The following is a 17,418-nucleotide window of genomic DNA, read 5'->3' as shown; positions in this document are numbered from 1 at the left end:
GGGAAAAAACATGCTTTAAATCCAATTATCCAGGGTTATTGGCTGCTAAGGCCTTTTCTCTATGCTTTGCACTTTTTTAAGGACGTCACTTTGAAAATGAACTTTTTTTTTCAAGACACAATATTAAGACCTTTCGATTAATTTTGTGATCAATTACATTTTCCAATGATGATGTTCGCGATAATGAAACGCTTCGTTCATGCTTACCTATTTTGACTGTCTTAATACAGAACCAAAAAGGAAAAACGTTCTAACAGTCCGTTAAAACCGTAAGATAATGAATTCAACTCATAAGTTCATTAAAAAAGTTTTAAATTAATCAATTTGTTTGTGTGAGTGGTTTTAATTAATAAATTTATTTGCACTGAATTAAAAAGTAATTGGTTGTTTATTAATTATTTACTACCTTATGAACGAGTAAATTATTATTGCAGACAGGGCCGCAGACTCGTAGAAATTAGATTCATCGGGTCGCGGTTTGAAAAAGGTTTAGAACCACTGTTTTAGAAGGATTTTGGGAACTCTTATTACGTCTAGGCCTGCTCATCTCACTACTTTCTTGGGATGAATGCCATGCCCGCCCCCCCCCCCTTCCCCCAAGGGTGGTGTTGACAGATCTCCAACTCGAGGCAATAATTACTTGATGCGTGACCCACTATTTAGAGGGCTAAGAAGGGTGGAGGGGTACAAATTCTATTGTGTTTACTTTTTACATCAAAAATTTATTGAACGGGAGGTGAAAGGAAAATTTTGAATCTAGAAACCCACCAAAAATCCCCGCTTGTGAGTCGCCAACTTTTAAATTTTTTTCGCTAATTTAAAATGATGATTGACCACAGATCAGTGTTGTCTTAATGCATGGACTCAATCAGGCATGGCCCGGGAGCCTAAACAGAACAGCAGCCTCACAATAATGACAACTGTTTAATATTTTCGGAATTTGCCAGGTAGGGCCCCAAAAAAAATCACTTGGCCCGGGCGCTCACGATGCTTTTAAGACGACCCTGCCACAAATATGTATAAAAAGTGGAACTAACAAGAAATGCGTCTAAACATGTGAACCGAAGGTTTAAAGTCAACTGTTCTTAATTAGGGATCCTTGGAGGCTGGGCCACAACTAGGTCTAGGCGGATCTGGTGCCCCGGGCACCGGACTAGATGGAGGCGCAAATTCCACTCTTTAACCTCTCCTTCAACATTATGAGGGGGGCGCCAAAATGCGTGCTTGCCCCGTGCTGACCAAGCATCTAGTTGCGGCCCTGCTCGGAGGTCAGTGAGCTTTAATAAGAAAACAATCAACTCATTTTCCTTATACAGTAAAACCCCTCTTATCGGACACCTCTCAGATGCTGTTACTCCCCTCTTTTACGGCCAAATAATAATTTACCATTGTATAATAAAAGTATGCATTTCACAAACCCCTGATTAATGGTCACCCTTCTTTTACGGAAGAATTTTTTTGTTCCACTGGTGTCTGCAAAAGATAGGTTTTACTGCATTATACACTGAGTGGATAAATTACTTGACAGTTTTAAGCAAATGAACTATAGTGCCAAACTGTTGCTGATAGAAGACTAGGATGCCATAAAAAAGGAAAGCTTAGTTCCTGAGTACAGAGCCGCAACTACAGGGGAGAAGGTGGGTCTGCTGCCACGGGCCAGAGGAGGAGCAAATTTCCCCTCTTTACCTATACTTCGACATTACAAAGGTGTGCCAAAATGTGTGCTGACCAAGTACCTATCTACACTGGTGAAATAAATTAAGAGAATTTGCATATTTTATCGAATTTCATGAAAAGAACTGAACTGAATGTAAAACCACTGCTTCTAGACAAAAATACAAATCTTGTACGTCAAATACGTAAGCGTACACATGTGTGTAGGCGGAGCCAGTAGAGAAACAGGCTTTATAAGCACGCATAAGTTAAGACGCATTTAGTTCGCTAGCACACCTCGGCGAATTTCTTGGTGTTATTTTGCAGCAATCGCTTAATTTCAAATTGCAACAGTAAAAATGAATAACCACCAACGTTTAGATGATGGAATGAGATGGCGAATTGTGGGGAGGCTAGAAGCAGGCCAATCTCAAGTCCAGATTTGTAGAGAGTTCAATTTAACGCCCAACGTCGTGTGTAACTTATGGAAACAGTTCCAGAATACCGGATCCATTGAGAGAAAGCCTGGGCAAGGTTGTCCAAGAGCCACGACAGCCAGAGAAGATCGCCATTTGTCGATCATAGTGAGGCGTAACAGGAGTGCTACAGCTTCTCAGCTCTCTTTATCATGGTGCAGAGAGCATAGAGATTGAAGTATGGATCAATGGGCGACAGTTCTCTTCACTGATTGAGTCCCGGTTCAGCCTAAGCACCGATTTTGCTTTGGCTGACCAAGCATCTATTTGCTGCCGTAGATAATACTCTGGTTTAAATAGCTTTCCCGGTCTGGACACCAGGCTCGTGTCCCGCTTTCGTAGCGAAATTATTTTGCATTTTATCTCGAAAAGTTTGCAACGACAAATCCGATGATACCAATATCATTATGTCAGTAGCGACAACGCAGTGTATTGTTTATAAAAGTTTTCTCCGACACGGTCCCGCTCCTTCACCAGTGCCGTCTTAGCATATGGGAGCACCCGGGCACGGCCTTGGAGCTTCGCAAAAATGTGATCTGGTTCAAATTTTCTAGGAAGGGCCCTAGAAAAACCATTTGGCCCGGGGGCCCCCATAGGGGGACACCCCTACCCTTCACAGGGACAATGGCTAAAATTGGCTAAATCCGATAGAGCCTGGTCTCAGTGTTCTTTTTGAAATAAAGAAAGTACAGACAATGAGATTCAAGGCACAAAGAAAGTGTTCATATCGAAACTTGCGGCCTTGTCCATGAAATGCAGCCTACCACAATTTTTTTCCACAGAAATAAAAACCAATGATTTTGAATTAAAACCATTATATTCATTAAAAAAGGGCTATGGCTGGAAAAGGAGAGGGGTCATTTTCAAAAAATTTCAGTAAAACGACTTTCGCATTTATACAGGGTTCCCAGCAAAATCTGCTCGATCATTTCCCTCACTCTCCCTGACCAAATTCAAAAATTTCCCTGACCAAACACTAACGCGCATAATAATTTTTCTAAACCATCCAATATCACTAAATTATCACCCCCCCCCCTTGTATTCATGGGGGGGGGTACATTCCGGGGGTGGGGAAAATACAGGAAATCTGCGGAATAACCGAAAACAAAGTTTTATTTGTTTATCTCGTTTCTTGAACATCATGAGAAGAGCAGGATGACGCAAAAGTATAAGGGAATGTAAATGAGGGTGCAGCGATTGATTGTTGGTGATGTTTTCTGGAAGAACATTGCAATTTCTGTTTGTTTCTTCTTCATATCATCAAGTATGTTGGAGTGTGTTGACAAGACTTCCTCTACCAATTTTTCTACATGCGAAGTATGTACCATAGAGGGATGTATATCATGAAAATAATCTATTCAACTTGCGAAGCCCTCCCATATGTTACTCATGGTGAACTTGTATTTTACTTCTTTATTTTGATTCGTCTGGTACCGCTTGTTTCATGAGCAATCAACTGCATTGATTCTTCCTCTGCAATGCCTCTGAATTGCTATTAATTAGCTGTTCGACTTCTCTTCTATATCCTTATCATTGAACCCTTCTCCACCCACCTGTTTCGCTAACATGACAATGTCTTTTATAATCTCTTCAGTTGGCTCTCTAAAAATGGTTGTGTCCTGGAGTGCACATGTGGCCAAAGATCAATCCAACCGAGTTGATTGTTTCTCTCTTAAGAGCTGCCATGGTTCTAGTGATGACAGTAATGGCATAAGCGATAGTGTAATTCTTCCATACCTTCAAGATATTTTCTGTGTATGCAATAGAAGGAGCAAATGCAATCATCTTCATTGAGTGACATGTATAGTGAGCCTTGAATGCTCGCATTACCCCTGATCAAGGGGGCTAAATGATAGATGTTGTATTAAAAGACATATAACAGACTTCCACACCATTAACTTTGAACTAATTGACATCTGGGTGTCCAAGAGTTTTATTCAGTATCAAAAGAACTTTGAATGGCATGTCTTCACTCTCAAGGTACTTCCGGACTTTTAGAATGAAACATTGTTTAAACCAATCCAGGAAAAGTGTTGCTACTAAACTAAAGTCTGCTACTAAACTTTTTAGGAAAAAAAACCTGCATTTTCGGTATGAGAAACACATGGATTGCATAGGCGATGCAAAGTTTTCACTGCCACAGGTGCAGCTACACCCACGGCTGACCGAATTTCAGATTCCCTTTCCTTGATATATCTCACAGTAGATTCGTCGATTCCGTAATGGCAAGCCACGGCAGCAATTGACTTACTTTCGCCAAGCATAGCCAATATATTCAATTTTTCTTGTAAAGTTTTCACTTTTTTTCCTCCTTTCAGAGTATTATCAGTAGCACACTAGACAAATGAGCCATTCTAAACACGCACAACTCAAATCTTGTAAACAAAACATGTGAATGGCGATTGCTGAACATTGCTGAAAAAAAAATCCCAATGAAGAAAAAAAACCCCACAAATACAGGAACCACGAATACGGGGAGGGCCGAATGTATAACATTTTGTGATAATATACCATTGAAAAACACATTACAGACAGAATGTTAATATTTTGTCACCAAATCAAAGTGTATATGATCTTGCACACAATACCAGTTTCCTTGGAAATCTCACACAGAGATAATTGAATTCAAATCATTCTTCAACATAAAAAGGTTCTCTACCCCACAGGCAGGGAAAAAAAAGCAAGAGGATATAATGTTTTTTCAGAAGAAATAGAAAAGAAGTTAAGAGCTGGTATTGGCTTTGTTTTCAACAATGGAAAGGTGAGTCTCCTCTTTAGACAGATATCATCATCTATTTACTCAGAGGGCAGATTGTTCCTTGGCCAACATTGTTTTCCAGTATGTAAAATCCCACCCTTCAACTGATAACACATTTCTCTCAGTAGGGGATCTGGTGGAAAATGCTGATAAGGATTTTTTTCCTCCCTCTGAGGATCTGAAAAATAATCTTCCATGGAAAAAAGTGAACCACTTGAATGTAGATTTATCCTCTGATTTTTTTTCTCCTTCATATTTTCCCTGACCATTTTCCAATTCCCTGACTTTCCCTGATTCTCCCTGACTTCCCAGGTTGCTGGGAACCCTGTTATATGACGTCTTGACTCGTACGAGCATACAGACCTAGTTGATACGACGCGTCGTATAAACGAGGTTTCGTTACATTGAATCATTCCCCCAACATTTTGAATAACTTTACGCCTATGCCCTCAGGTAGTTCCCCCTCCCTCATGGTCACATATTTGAATTACCCCCGGATAAAACATTTTCTTAGAAAGAAATAGAAAAAAAATTAGAGCTGGTATTGGCTTTGTTTTTAACAATGGAAAAGAGGGTCTCTTCCTTAGATTCCCCCTTCATCCATTCACTGAAAAAGAAGATTCAGTGATCTTGACCAGCATTGGTGTTTCCAGTATATAAAAAATCTCACCCTTCAACAGATAAGACATTTTGCTCATGTACACCAGTGTCTCTCAGTAGGGGATCCAGAGGAAAATGAAGATAAAGATTGTTGATAGGGCTTCCTTATCTCTTTCAGATCATCTGGGAGAGAATAATATTCTATGGAGAAAAAAAGTAAAGACCAATCACTGGAATGGGAACTCATCCCCTTCTAATTTTTTTCCTTTCAGATTTTCTGACTTTTCCCAAATATTAAAAATTTTCCCTGACTTTTGACAAATATTTAACATTTTCCCTGATTTTCCAGGTTGTTGGGAACCCTGTATAGCTAGGTAAATATCGACGAGATCAAAATAAATGAATAAATTTAAAAAAATTTTAAAAATTGTCCATTATCCATCCAAAAAAAATTTTGCTGAGGAAAAAATTAATGTCCTCTCACCTGTCCCCCACAAGAGAGGGACTGCAGCCTCAAGGCCCAGGACAATCACCTTAGTTATTCATTCTATACATTTACTACAGAGCTGCTCCCCCCAAAGAAAACTCTGGCTTGTGGACCCGCCGAAGATCCAACAGCCCTGCTCCACAGTGTGGGGGAAGATCATGTCCTCTCTACTGAAAACCAATAGTGTTCCCAAGAGGACTTCCTACTGCCAACACCTTCTAAAGCAGGTAGTGTTCTGCTTTAGAAGGTGTTGCTACTGTCGTCCCCCCCCCCCCCTAGGAATTACCATGTGATTCTGAGAACAGGATCTGCAGGACTGCTTTAGGGGGAATATTATAGATGTTGAAAGTCCAGACAAGCAAAAAAAAATTTTTTTTTTTCTTCATTAAGTCTGAATAGCTTCTTTGCCCCACCAATATAATGTCTACCCCAATGGAAGCTGGCTACATATTGGCATTTTTCTTTTCTGTTACTACTCACCCATCTATCCCTCCTACGCAAAAAAAAAGAAAGAATAAAACCTAAGAGAAAATAAACATTGAATGCCACAACTTCTTCAAAGCCTAAAGTTTCGAGGGAAAAAAAAAAGAAAAAAAAAAAAAGATCTCTGGAGAATCAAAAAAATCTGACCTTCACTCAAATTTTGTCACTTTTTCAAGACTTCGTGACTTTCTCGTGATGGTAGACACCCTGGTGTAACATTGTGCCTCCTCTGATTCTGCGAAAGACACTGTAAAGAAAACAAAATTTAGTTTCTGAGCAAAATTTTTAAATTTTCATATGTTGCTTATTAATGGGAACAAAAGTTTAAACTAATGATTTCTTACCTTCAACATGCATAGGCTGATAGTCAGTGTCGGAATCAGCTGCGTTTGGTAAGGAAACTCTACAGGCACCTATAGATATAATCCTCTCCTGCAGTGCACCCTCGCCAGTTTTGAAGTGTTCCCTCTTTTCTTCCGCAACACACTCCAACAATTGCTTTTTCATATTGCAGTACAGATTGTGCAATTGCTTGGTGATCCTAGGGAACACTCCTGGCAATGCATTAAATTTTTCTCTCAGGACCTTCCCAAGCACTCTCTTTTTGACGGTTGAAAACCATGTTCCTTTTTTACTTTCAATAATATCGCTGAATTTGCTTATAAGAGCGACCAAGATTTCTTTTTCCACAGCCAAGAACTTTTTTCTCTCTTGTCCATGGCTGAAAAAATTTTTCACGTGCAAAAACAACGAGGAGTGGAAGTTTCTTTTTTTTTTTTTCACTTTAACATGTGATTTTCTTCGACAAATGAGAAGCATCATCAGCATCAATGCTTACTGAGTTGGGTAACTTTTTATGGAGAATACAGATCTCCTTTTATTACAGCTTTTACCTTTTATCATGTCTTACGCTACTCTTCTGGTAACTACAGAATGGTGAATACGGCCATAAGAAAGATCATCCTTTCAGAGAAAAAAAAAATATGAAGACTTTTTCAGGATTGGCTGTAAAAAGTAAGAAGTTTATAACTCCAGAGGCTCTTCCTGAAGGAAAATAAAAAGTTAGAACTTTTAAACGAGTTTTTGAATATGTATGAACCCTGTTGAATAAAAAAAATTGTTCAAGTCAAAAAAAGTGTTTTTACCGACCTGATAGAGAATCAAAAAATAAGTTGAAAAACATTTACACACCTAAAATTCCACCAGCTAGAAGAATATCAAATAACGTCTCGCCATAACGACGGTAATCTAATTTTGACCCTGCAGTATCCAAAAATTTTGAAACTTGCTCTAAGTCAGTCCCAATTTCATTAAGGCCTTGAACAATTGCATCTCTGAAACCAACAGGGTCGTATTTCTCTTTTTCATCTGAAAAAGCATAAAATTTTAACATTGAAAAAATGCAAAAAATTCAATAATAAATTTTATTTATTTATTTATACAATAATGTTGGCAGAGGCCTCAACATGAGAGTGCGGTTAATGGCCACAGAAAAAAGTTTATAAAAAAATTACAATTAGGCTATGTTGAAACAACCTGTGTTTTAAATCAATAACAGCTGCTGCTGATAAAAGTAACATTCATTGAAAGGTCCAGGGGTAAAACCATTTAAAAGCCAAAATCAGATTCTGAAAAGAATTGAGTCTGAAAGTTTGGAGTATAAAAGTTTTTCCTCAGTATACCAAAACTCTCTTTTTTTTACAGCTTTGAAGTTGTTATACAACAAAAATAAATGCTCTTGGGGATATTACTCTTTGCATGCTACAAGATAGCAAACCTATATAATTTTTTAAAAATTTGCTGTAAAGTGATTTGACCAATAGACCCTCTCCTCATTTGGTTCATTCATTCAAATTCTTATAAACAGTTGATTCTTAGGCCTATATTCAGAGATTTTTCCATATTTCTTACATATAGTTACACAGATATTTAATGATTTTTTTTCGAACTGTTCAAAGAATATACCAAATCCAAAAAACATTACATGTAAAAAAATGAAGACAGGTCTCAAGATTCTATGATTGTAAAAAGATGAGATATCTAATGTAGAACGAAGTCTACTGCTGCTATTAACTGTGATACCTTGATTTACAAATCAATGCAAGGCTCCAAATCTTTAGTTAAAGAACATTTTGCGATATAAAATTACAACACATACAGCAGAGATGCCGCTGTACTCTAATTTACCTTGGGTCCTTTTTGAGTTGAAGTGGGTTCTTTTAAAAAAAAATTTCTCTTAAAAAAAAGTTATGCCCCCATAATGCACTGGTATTTCTATGAATTTTCTTCCAGCATGCCCCAGGTCTTTGATCAACTGATTATATTTCTTCGTTGAGACTAAGGCCGAACACATACTGGGGATGTGAGCGGAGAGGTACGAAATAGCGGCGAAAACAAATATACTGTTTTGTTCTACGCCTCACATACTCGGGCAGCGAGACGAGGAGGAGAAAGAGGCGGCTCAAGAGGTACGCGACTCTCTGAAGCCGGTTTGTTTTCATCGCGAGGTAAAATCAGACGCTATTTGGGGATTGGTCAGTTTTCTCCTCACTCTCTTGGAAAAAAAAGAGAACTTCTGAGGGGGATCATCATCATCATCACCCATTTGGTTTGGAGGGGGTTTTCGGATGTTTTTCCACTTTTGGCGCTCTCTCTTCTTTTCGATTCCCATTGTGCTTAACCCAATCTATCCTAATTTAAAAGTTTGACAATTGTTGTGGTAGCATTTTACGGATTAATTACCCCGTCATTTTTTTAGACGTGAATATTTTTCAAAATCTTACTGGGACTACGAGATAGATATTTCGCAAATTTACGCCCATCCCATTGCGCTTTTTGCATGGGAAAACTACACTATGTGCAAGAGAATTTCCTTCTGACGAACGAACAGTTCTGCAACTAGGAAGGGAGCGGGAGGGGGTGTGGTTTCCCGGGCGTAGTATCAGAAGGGGCGCAAATTCCATCCCTTAAATTTCATCTTTTCAATTGTCCCTGAATAGTTTTTAATAACAAACGTACTGCCATGGGACATAGGCACCAGAACATGGCGGGGGGGGGGGGGGGGGGCTATTTCAACCCCCCAATAAATTTTGTGTTAGGGGGCTGAGAACCCCCTTCCCAATTAATGAATAAATAATGCGGGGCACTGCACCCTTCTACATACGGGCTCGAGGCTCACCACGGAACGATTGGCAACTTTCAGCCCTCTCAATGTTTTTCATGCCCACGCCTTTGCCCTGGGCTGCAAAATGAAAAGGGTGGCAAATTTTTGTCGGAAACTGGAAAACCACTAAAAGATCATAAGTTATATACCACTATAAATCATTATGCAGTCGCTGGGGCGGAAAAATCATTTCTTCCCCACAAAGACATCAAAAATCTTTTACAAAGAAAACTATCTATGTACTGTCTATACCAGCGGTTCTCAACCAGTGCTCCACGTGCACTGGTTGAGGGGGCTCCGCGTTCACTCGATGAAAGTAAAATGAACCAGTAAATTTTATGACCAAATGAAAAAAAAAAACGTAACGTACGGGGCTCCGTCGTAGAAATTATATACTAAAAAGGTTGAGAATTGCTGGTCGACACTAATTTTCTACTCAATACTGAACATGTTCTTAGAATTTCAACAAAAAAATTTGTAGAGATTTTTCCATGAACGTCATTTCAACGTTTTCCAGGGTAGGGGGGAAGGCAAAGAGAGAAAACACACATGAACTCAATGTATGTATATCTACTCTATAATATAAAACACAAACTCGAAAAGTGCCCGTTTCTAAACAACCGAAATTAGTGACGATTCTATGTTACGGAAGTGGGTGACGTATTTTGAGTGGCGGAAATCTGTTACGATTTTGGGTCAAGTATTCATTTAACTCTACCATATTCGGGACCCATTTAACCCATCGGGACCAAGTTACGTGCATTTACGGAGAGGCTCCCACATCCTACAGTAGGGCGCCTAGACTGGAATAGATGGCGAGCCCCCAAACCAGCTTTTCAGGGGCCCTCTATGGTTAATTTATAGTGTGAAAAATCAAAAAGTGATAAGAATCGTTCCGGCCCCTGTCAGCCCTGCCCTTGTTTGTGGGGGGGGGGGGGCATGTCGAGAGGTATAATATACATATAACACCAGTGCTCCCAACACACAGGGTCGGGGTATCCGGGGGATTGCACGTATACCTTAATGGGGAAGTTAAAAGGTTTGATTTCCAGGGCCCTTGATGGATCTCGTTGTTTTCTTGCTGCTTTAACATTGAAAAATTTGCGATAGCGCACGAGTAACTGAGGGGGGGGGGGCTGGAATTTATTTGTTGGTAAAATGAATACAAATGAACATTTGCCATGGCACTCACAGGGGGATGTATGACAAGCTCCGAGTCAGAGGACCGTTTCATTTTGGGGGCCCTGGATGAATCTCATTCTTTTCTGTCGTTTAACATTGTGAAATTTGCAACACATCGATAGCCCGAGATAAATCCAGTCTGGGCCCCGCTAAAATTCAGCGAATTGGAGTCTGGGGACCCCATAGGCAAGTTTTCTGGGGGTACTTGATGAATCACATTTGTTTTATGTTGTTTTATTATTGTAAAATTCGCTTCTTCAGTAAGCTGGTGCTTTCACATGTCCCTTTCCGTAACGCTGATGAAGTGAGACGAAATAAACAAGACATATTGTTATGAGAGGGGGGGGGGGGGTGGCCGCCAAAGGCTGCAGGGCACAGAGCCCCTAGTATATATATATATTTGTATGTGCATATAAAATTTTTATTGTATTTTCAAAAGCTCCCCTCCCTCGAATGGCGCCCCTTGATTTGTCAATACGTTGATGGATTAGCAGGGGTTCTCAAACTGTGCGCGCCAACCTTCGTCAGGGGTGCAGCTTCGCAGTGGTCCTGACAAAGGTTTTTCAAAGAAATGCTTTGCTTACAACTGTTCTTCACATAGGCGTACGTACGGCAGAATTTTCTCGGGGAGGGGGGTTCAAATTTGTTTTTCCTTCTGGGGGTTTTACGTTTTTTCCGGCAAAATAACACTATAATCTTGGCTTAGGTGGGGGGGGGGGGGGGATTAGAACCCCAAATCCCCCCTTTGCGTATGCCAATGGCTCTTCATAAGGGAAATGGGTGACGCGGGTGAAAAATGTTTGAGATCCCGTTTTTTAGGAAAACGAATAAACACCGTGATGATTGCTCATCGCTTACTAACATTGTCGAAACATGGTTTCTGTTTTTTCTCTTTTATTTTATTATACTGAATACTGTATCTATTATTTCCGTGGATTTGAATTGGAATGTCGTGTGTTATGAAAGAGACACAAGATTTTTTTCTGATGCAAATAATGAACATCTCACACACAATACATATTTCTGTATTTCTTAAAAAATCGAAACCAGTTGATTGCAGCATCCGTGCGTTCATTGAAATTGGTTATGCACAGAACATGCCGGTTATAAGCAGTGCCGTCGTAAGGCATGGGCCCACCAGGGCAAGGACCGTGGGACCTCAAGATAAAAAAGGCTTCACAAAAGTGAGATGTGGTTGAGATTTTCGGGAATTTGCCTTGTAGAGCCTCAGAAAAATCCTTTGGCCCTTGGGCCCACGATGCTCTTAAGACGGCCCTGCATATAGGAGGAATCTGTAATTCTGGGATTTCATAAATAATGGATCCACACTGATAATTTGCGCTTAACGACCACGTATACATTTATCGCTAATAACAATCATTTTCATAATGATACGCTGGCCATAAAAAAATTACGGTTTCATCATCGAGGTGTATGGATAACTTCTCACTTCATCTCATTAACGGTGATATTTTCTTTTGAAATTATCGAAATTAGCTTCTGTGGATTGTAGGCATGTATTTTTATTCAGTGTCTAACTAATTGTATTGTCTCTCTATCTTGATTGAAGTATAATTATTTCGATCTTTATACATATTGTGCAATAATATTCGAAACAACGGTTTGATACAAGAAGTCATTAAAAACATATATAAACAGGACTTGTAGTCTTTTGAGGATTAACGCGTTTATTGCAGCGCTTCTCAACCTTTTTTGACCCACGGAGCCCTTTTCCGGTATGTAATTTCTATGGCGGAGCCCCAGACGCCTATTTTTTTTATTTATTCATGAAAGTTTCTGACTTATTTTTATTATTCAAAAATATTAATTATTTTTTTCAAATTTACTGTTTTTTTTTTATTTATTTTCCTCGAGTGGCCACGGAACCCCTGGCAGTTTGCACGGAGCCCTAAGGGATCTGCGGGGCACTGGTTGAGAACCGCTGGTTTATCGGAATCCTCCAATATTGCCAAACTGATTGATTTGGCATGAACAGGCTTGTAGGGTTACTAGTTGGCGAGATGTCATGTTTCCCGCTCAAAGGCTTTTCTTCTTTACCCTTCAGAACGCCTGCGGTCATTTTCGCTCTCCTCTGCCTCCTCAGTATGTTACGGGACATCGATGCTGATCTCGATGTATTTTCTCTTTTGAAATCGCTCTCTTTGTCGTCTCCCCAGTATGTGTTCGGCCTAAGAGGTGGGTCATGTTCTGGTTAGGAGAAGGTATCTGTGTGAATCAAGTATAAAATTCATTTCTAAAAACATGTTCTATCCAAAGGTTCATTTACTTTCTTTGTCTACTAGAAGGAAAAACTTGCAAAAAAGCTCATTAGCACTGAGAATTTAATGCATGGAATTCCGAACATGTAATAAATCTAAAATAAATAAACAAGTAATTCTCATTAAGATTTCCCGTTTAAAGCCTTTTCCTATTTATAATGTTTTTATGACAGTTTTTGAAAAACGTTACAAGATCCACTTTAATTACCAGTTGGAGGAACACATTTATAAATTTAGCAATAAATCAATCTATAAATTCCCTTCCGATTGATTTTACATTTCATTTAAAAAAAATCTTAGCACGTTCAATATCTTCTGATCAAATTTAAAACAAATTAGATTCTCTGACACTTATTTTCTGATTCCCTATTCATACTTGGTAAACAATTTTTGAACAAAACAGTGTATTTGTAACCACAGATAATTCTATCCCCACAATATGTTATTTTATTTATTCTTTAGGAAAGTCTTCCAGAGTCCAGAGTGTAAACTCTTCCTCAATACACAGCAAATTACGAAGGCATGTTTTTTTTTAAGAATGACGCTCCTTCGAGACCACTTTCAAAATCACAGAGCAAAATGTGTAAGTTGCAAGGTTTAATGTAAATAAATCCAGATGAACTGGATGGTTTTACTGCGCTGTCGATCTTTTTTTAAAAGGGATTTGTTTACATTTTACTGTTCAATGCCAGTGTCAATTTTTGATAAAGGAAGCACACTTTTATTTCTAGCTCTTTGTAAATATCTTTTAAGCCTCTACATGTCCTAAAAATACAGAAGACAATCTAATGCTATTGGGTAGCATCAGTCATAAAACCTAGAATTAGTGGTTCTTAACCAGGGGTGCGAAAGAGCATTTTAAGGGTGTGAGATCAAAAACAAAAGAAAAACATGTTGACTGATTATTCAGGAAAATTAAAATCAGGGGCAGCTTCCCAATCCAGATCAATTTCAAGAAGTTTTTTTGCGGAAGCTGAAACTTCTAATTTATCAGATTAGAATCTTGCAATAAGTTTTCCCATGAGATCTTGAAAAGAGCTTAAAAAAAAAAAGTTTGAAGCTTTGAAATATTTTTTAGAAATGACGCACTCTGGAGGGAGTCATGAAAAAAATCATCTCGCACTTAATAGAGTATCTTTTACTGCCAGGCCAACAGAGGTAACAGGCTTACCTCAAAGAAACTTGTTCTATATAAATTTCACACTGTCAAAAATTTCTATAGCTCTTTTTGAATATTATCAATTTCCAACCCATCTCTGACTAAAAAAATACAAAGAAAAACAATTCTCTTTGAATTTTACCCATTTGTGGTGTCTTGTAATGTCTGTGAACTGTGTAGCAAGGAGGAGAATTCTACACTATCTACCAATAAGTATTTGGACACCTATGCAAATGACGATATCTGCGGTCCTGAGATACGTCACGCCCTCCGCCGGTATATATCGTGCAGGAAACAACACCGGCATTAGTCGCCTGCAAGATGCCGCGCAGTTCGGAGCTCTCTGATTTCGAGAAAGGTATAATTATCGGGTATCACAAAAATGACCGATCCTTAAGGGACATATCTAGCGAGCTGAAGTACCCAAAATCGACAGTGGCCTATGTGATTAAGAAGTGGAAGGTGAGCTGTGATTGTTGGAATTTGCCCCGAGTCGGCAGACCAACGAAACTGGGAGATAGAGACCGACGGGTGCTGTCCAGAGAAATTCGGAAGAACCGCACCCAACCGATGGCCCTCATCCGCCAGGACTTCCAACAGGCATCCGGGAGTATTGTTTCAATGAATACCATCCGTAAGGAAGCACATCTGATTGGTTTTCATGGTCGTGCTGCTGCCCATAAGCCTTTGATCACAAAGTCCAACCGCGTTGTTCGGTTAATGTGGTGCAAAGCACATCGAAATTGGACCATAGATCAGTGGAAACGAGTTCTTTGGAGCGACGAATCAAGGTTCACCCTCTACCGTTCGGATGGCAGGGTCTGGGTCTGGCGTCTGCCCGGAGAACGTCTCCTGCCAGAATGCATTGTGCCAACAGTGAAGTTCGGCGGAGGTGGAATTATGGTCTGGGGATGTTTATCCTGGTGTGGACTGGGACCCTTGGTCCCCATTCATGGTAAGCTCAACGCCGATGCCTACTGCACTATTTTGGATGACAATGTGCTTCCTACGTTGTGGCAGTTTTACGGGGTGGACCCCTATTACTTCCAGGACGACAATGCCAGCTGTCATACTGCGAGGTTAACCAAGACTTGCTATGGTGCCAATGGGGTTCATTGAAAGGACTGGCCTGCCCAGAGCCCAGACCTGAACCCTATCGAGAACCTCTGGGACGAGTTGGATTGCCGAATTAAGGGGTGCCCTACCAGTCTAAAATCAGTGAAGAAACTGACATGTCTTCTCCAAGCCGAGTGGGAGAAAATACCACTAGCCGTCACACAAGGACTTGTGGAAAGTATGCCCCGGAGGGTTCACGCTGTAATTGCCTCTCGTGGAGACTACCTACTATTGATTTTGAATAAAGTTAGTTTTTCTTTTCTATCACAGGTGTCCAAATACTTATTGGTAGATAGTGTATAAGCAAAAAATATACCACAGAGGAGTTGTTTCATTCAACTGTGATTATTAATGAAAGTTTCTAAACAAACTATTTGACTGTTCCAGCGAGTACTGCAGGGTAATTGTGGTTTAACGTAACCTACACATTCTTTGAGCCAAGCACCTGGAGAATGATGGTTCCTGAAGTACTTTTGTACTTCAATCACATGTTTTGTAACTGTCGATGGTGTTATGCCTTGGACCAAGATGATTCAGCCAATGAGCAGAACATCCATACATTTATAAGTTCATCAGTATCTTTTGGTTCAGGCCGCATTTTTCCCATGTTCTTTACATTGTCTGTTACAACACTTTTTATCTGACATTGAAACTTGCTTTGCAGGTCTTTTAATATGTTTCTGCATATTTCAGTTAAATATTCAGCTGTTTTCTTTATTGCTCTAGAATCTTCTGCATGCACGAGATAAGAGTTTTCTCGATCTGGATAAAAAAGCTGCAGTAATTGGATCATTAACAGATGGTTGGAGCAATATACATAAAGTCACTTTTGTTGGATACAGTCTTCATTTATTTTTCCATCCCACAATGACTGCTGGTGAAAAGGTCATTTGAAAGAGCTTTGAGACGGTGGGCTGTATCCTGGGCAACACATTTTTAACATATTTTTAAAAACATAATTTTCCACGACCAAAAAGGAAATATTACACCCAAAAAAGAACCTCCCAACTGCTTCATCAATTTTATCCTTTTCACTTTTGCTTGTCTTTTGAACATATCCATGTAAAGGCTGTGGAATACTTTTAAATTACTTGATTTATAATTTCTTGATGGATTTTCTTCATCTTGGAAATCATGATTTTCAGTGCTTAGAGTGTGAAGAGAAATTCCACTATCTTTACATACAGAAGTTGAAGGTTCATAGTTGCATCTGGCAATATGTGTTTTCATTCGTGCAGCACATGACATATTTTGCACTTAGCTAAATCTTTGCAATCACTTTTCAATTCTAGGAAATAATGCAATATATTCCCTTTTTCTTCTGATCATTTTTAATCAAAAACTGAGTGATTAAAAATTATAATTTACTTATCAATTTGAAGATTTAGCAAAAAGACAATATAAATACATAATGTTTATAAACTATGTTTATAAATACATAAACTACTGAGGTGTAAATGGTGATTTTAGTCTAGGATAGTGACCAGTACTGCAATAAGAAAGAATGTAGCACCAACTTGCCAAAACCAATGAAATGAGCAGGAATTGATATATTTTCCTCCAGTCCCACCCCATTCTGTGATACACTTCAAAAACCTATATAGTTGTTTATTCCACTCCTATATTCATTGTATCCTACATTTATTGTTTGTATTGGTAGGTTGTAATGAGAAAGAGAAAATATGTACTGATAAAGGATTTAACAAGCTGCTTGACTGGCAGTAATGCTTCTCTCTATTGATCTTTCTACCCCCTTTGTCTGCTCAATGAAATGTTAACAGATTCCAGGAAAAAAGGATTTTAATTAAAAATTCTGTACTTTCATGGAGCAATTAAAGATTATCCGACCTTGTTACATTAACAGGGCTCAGCATGGATCATGGCCTCAAAACAAGTGAAAATAGTGACCAAAATATTTTTAGAAACAGACCAAATGGACAATGAATTTTGATTATCACCAAATTGAATGAATTGAAATTGAATTTAGGTTTTACTAAACTATGCATTTCAATGGAACTCTTCTAAATTGCTTTTTTTTACATAAGTGTGAAATAATTAAATT

General features: G+C 39.0%; 1 protein-coding gene across 1 annotated transcript in view; it reads right to left on the bottom strand.

The window, feature by feature from the left end:
* The window catches only part of kra (basic leucine zipper and W2 domain-containing protein kra), a 236,988-nt gene that overhangs the window by 174,682 nt on the left and 44,888 nt on the right, over nucleotides 1-17,418 (bottom strand). The window contains exon 3 of the mRNA XM_089239488.1: nucleotides 7,649-7,825. Coding sequence (XP_089095614.1) covers nucleotides 7,649-7,825 — 177 coding nt within the window. The remainder of the gene's footprint in view (nucleotides 1-7,648; nucleotides 7,826-17,418) is intronic.

This window comes from Pholcus phalangioides, unplaced genomic scaffold (assembly GCF_987345545.1).
Source record: "Pholcus phalangioides strain wild (caught in Gottingen) unplaced genomic scaffold, Ppha-v1.0 ptg000011l_1, whole genome shotgun sequence".
Lineage (NCBI taxonomy): Eukaryota > Metazoa > Arthropoda > Arachnida > Araneae > Pholcidae > Pholcus > Pholcus phalangioides.
The sequence above is the reverse complement of the archived record's forward strand: the minus strand, read 5'-3'. Positions and strand labels throughout refer to the sequence as shown.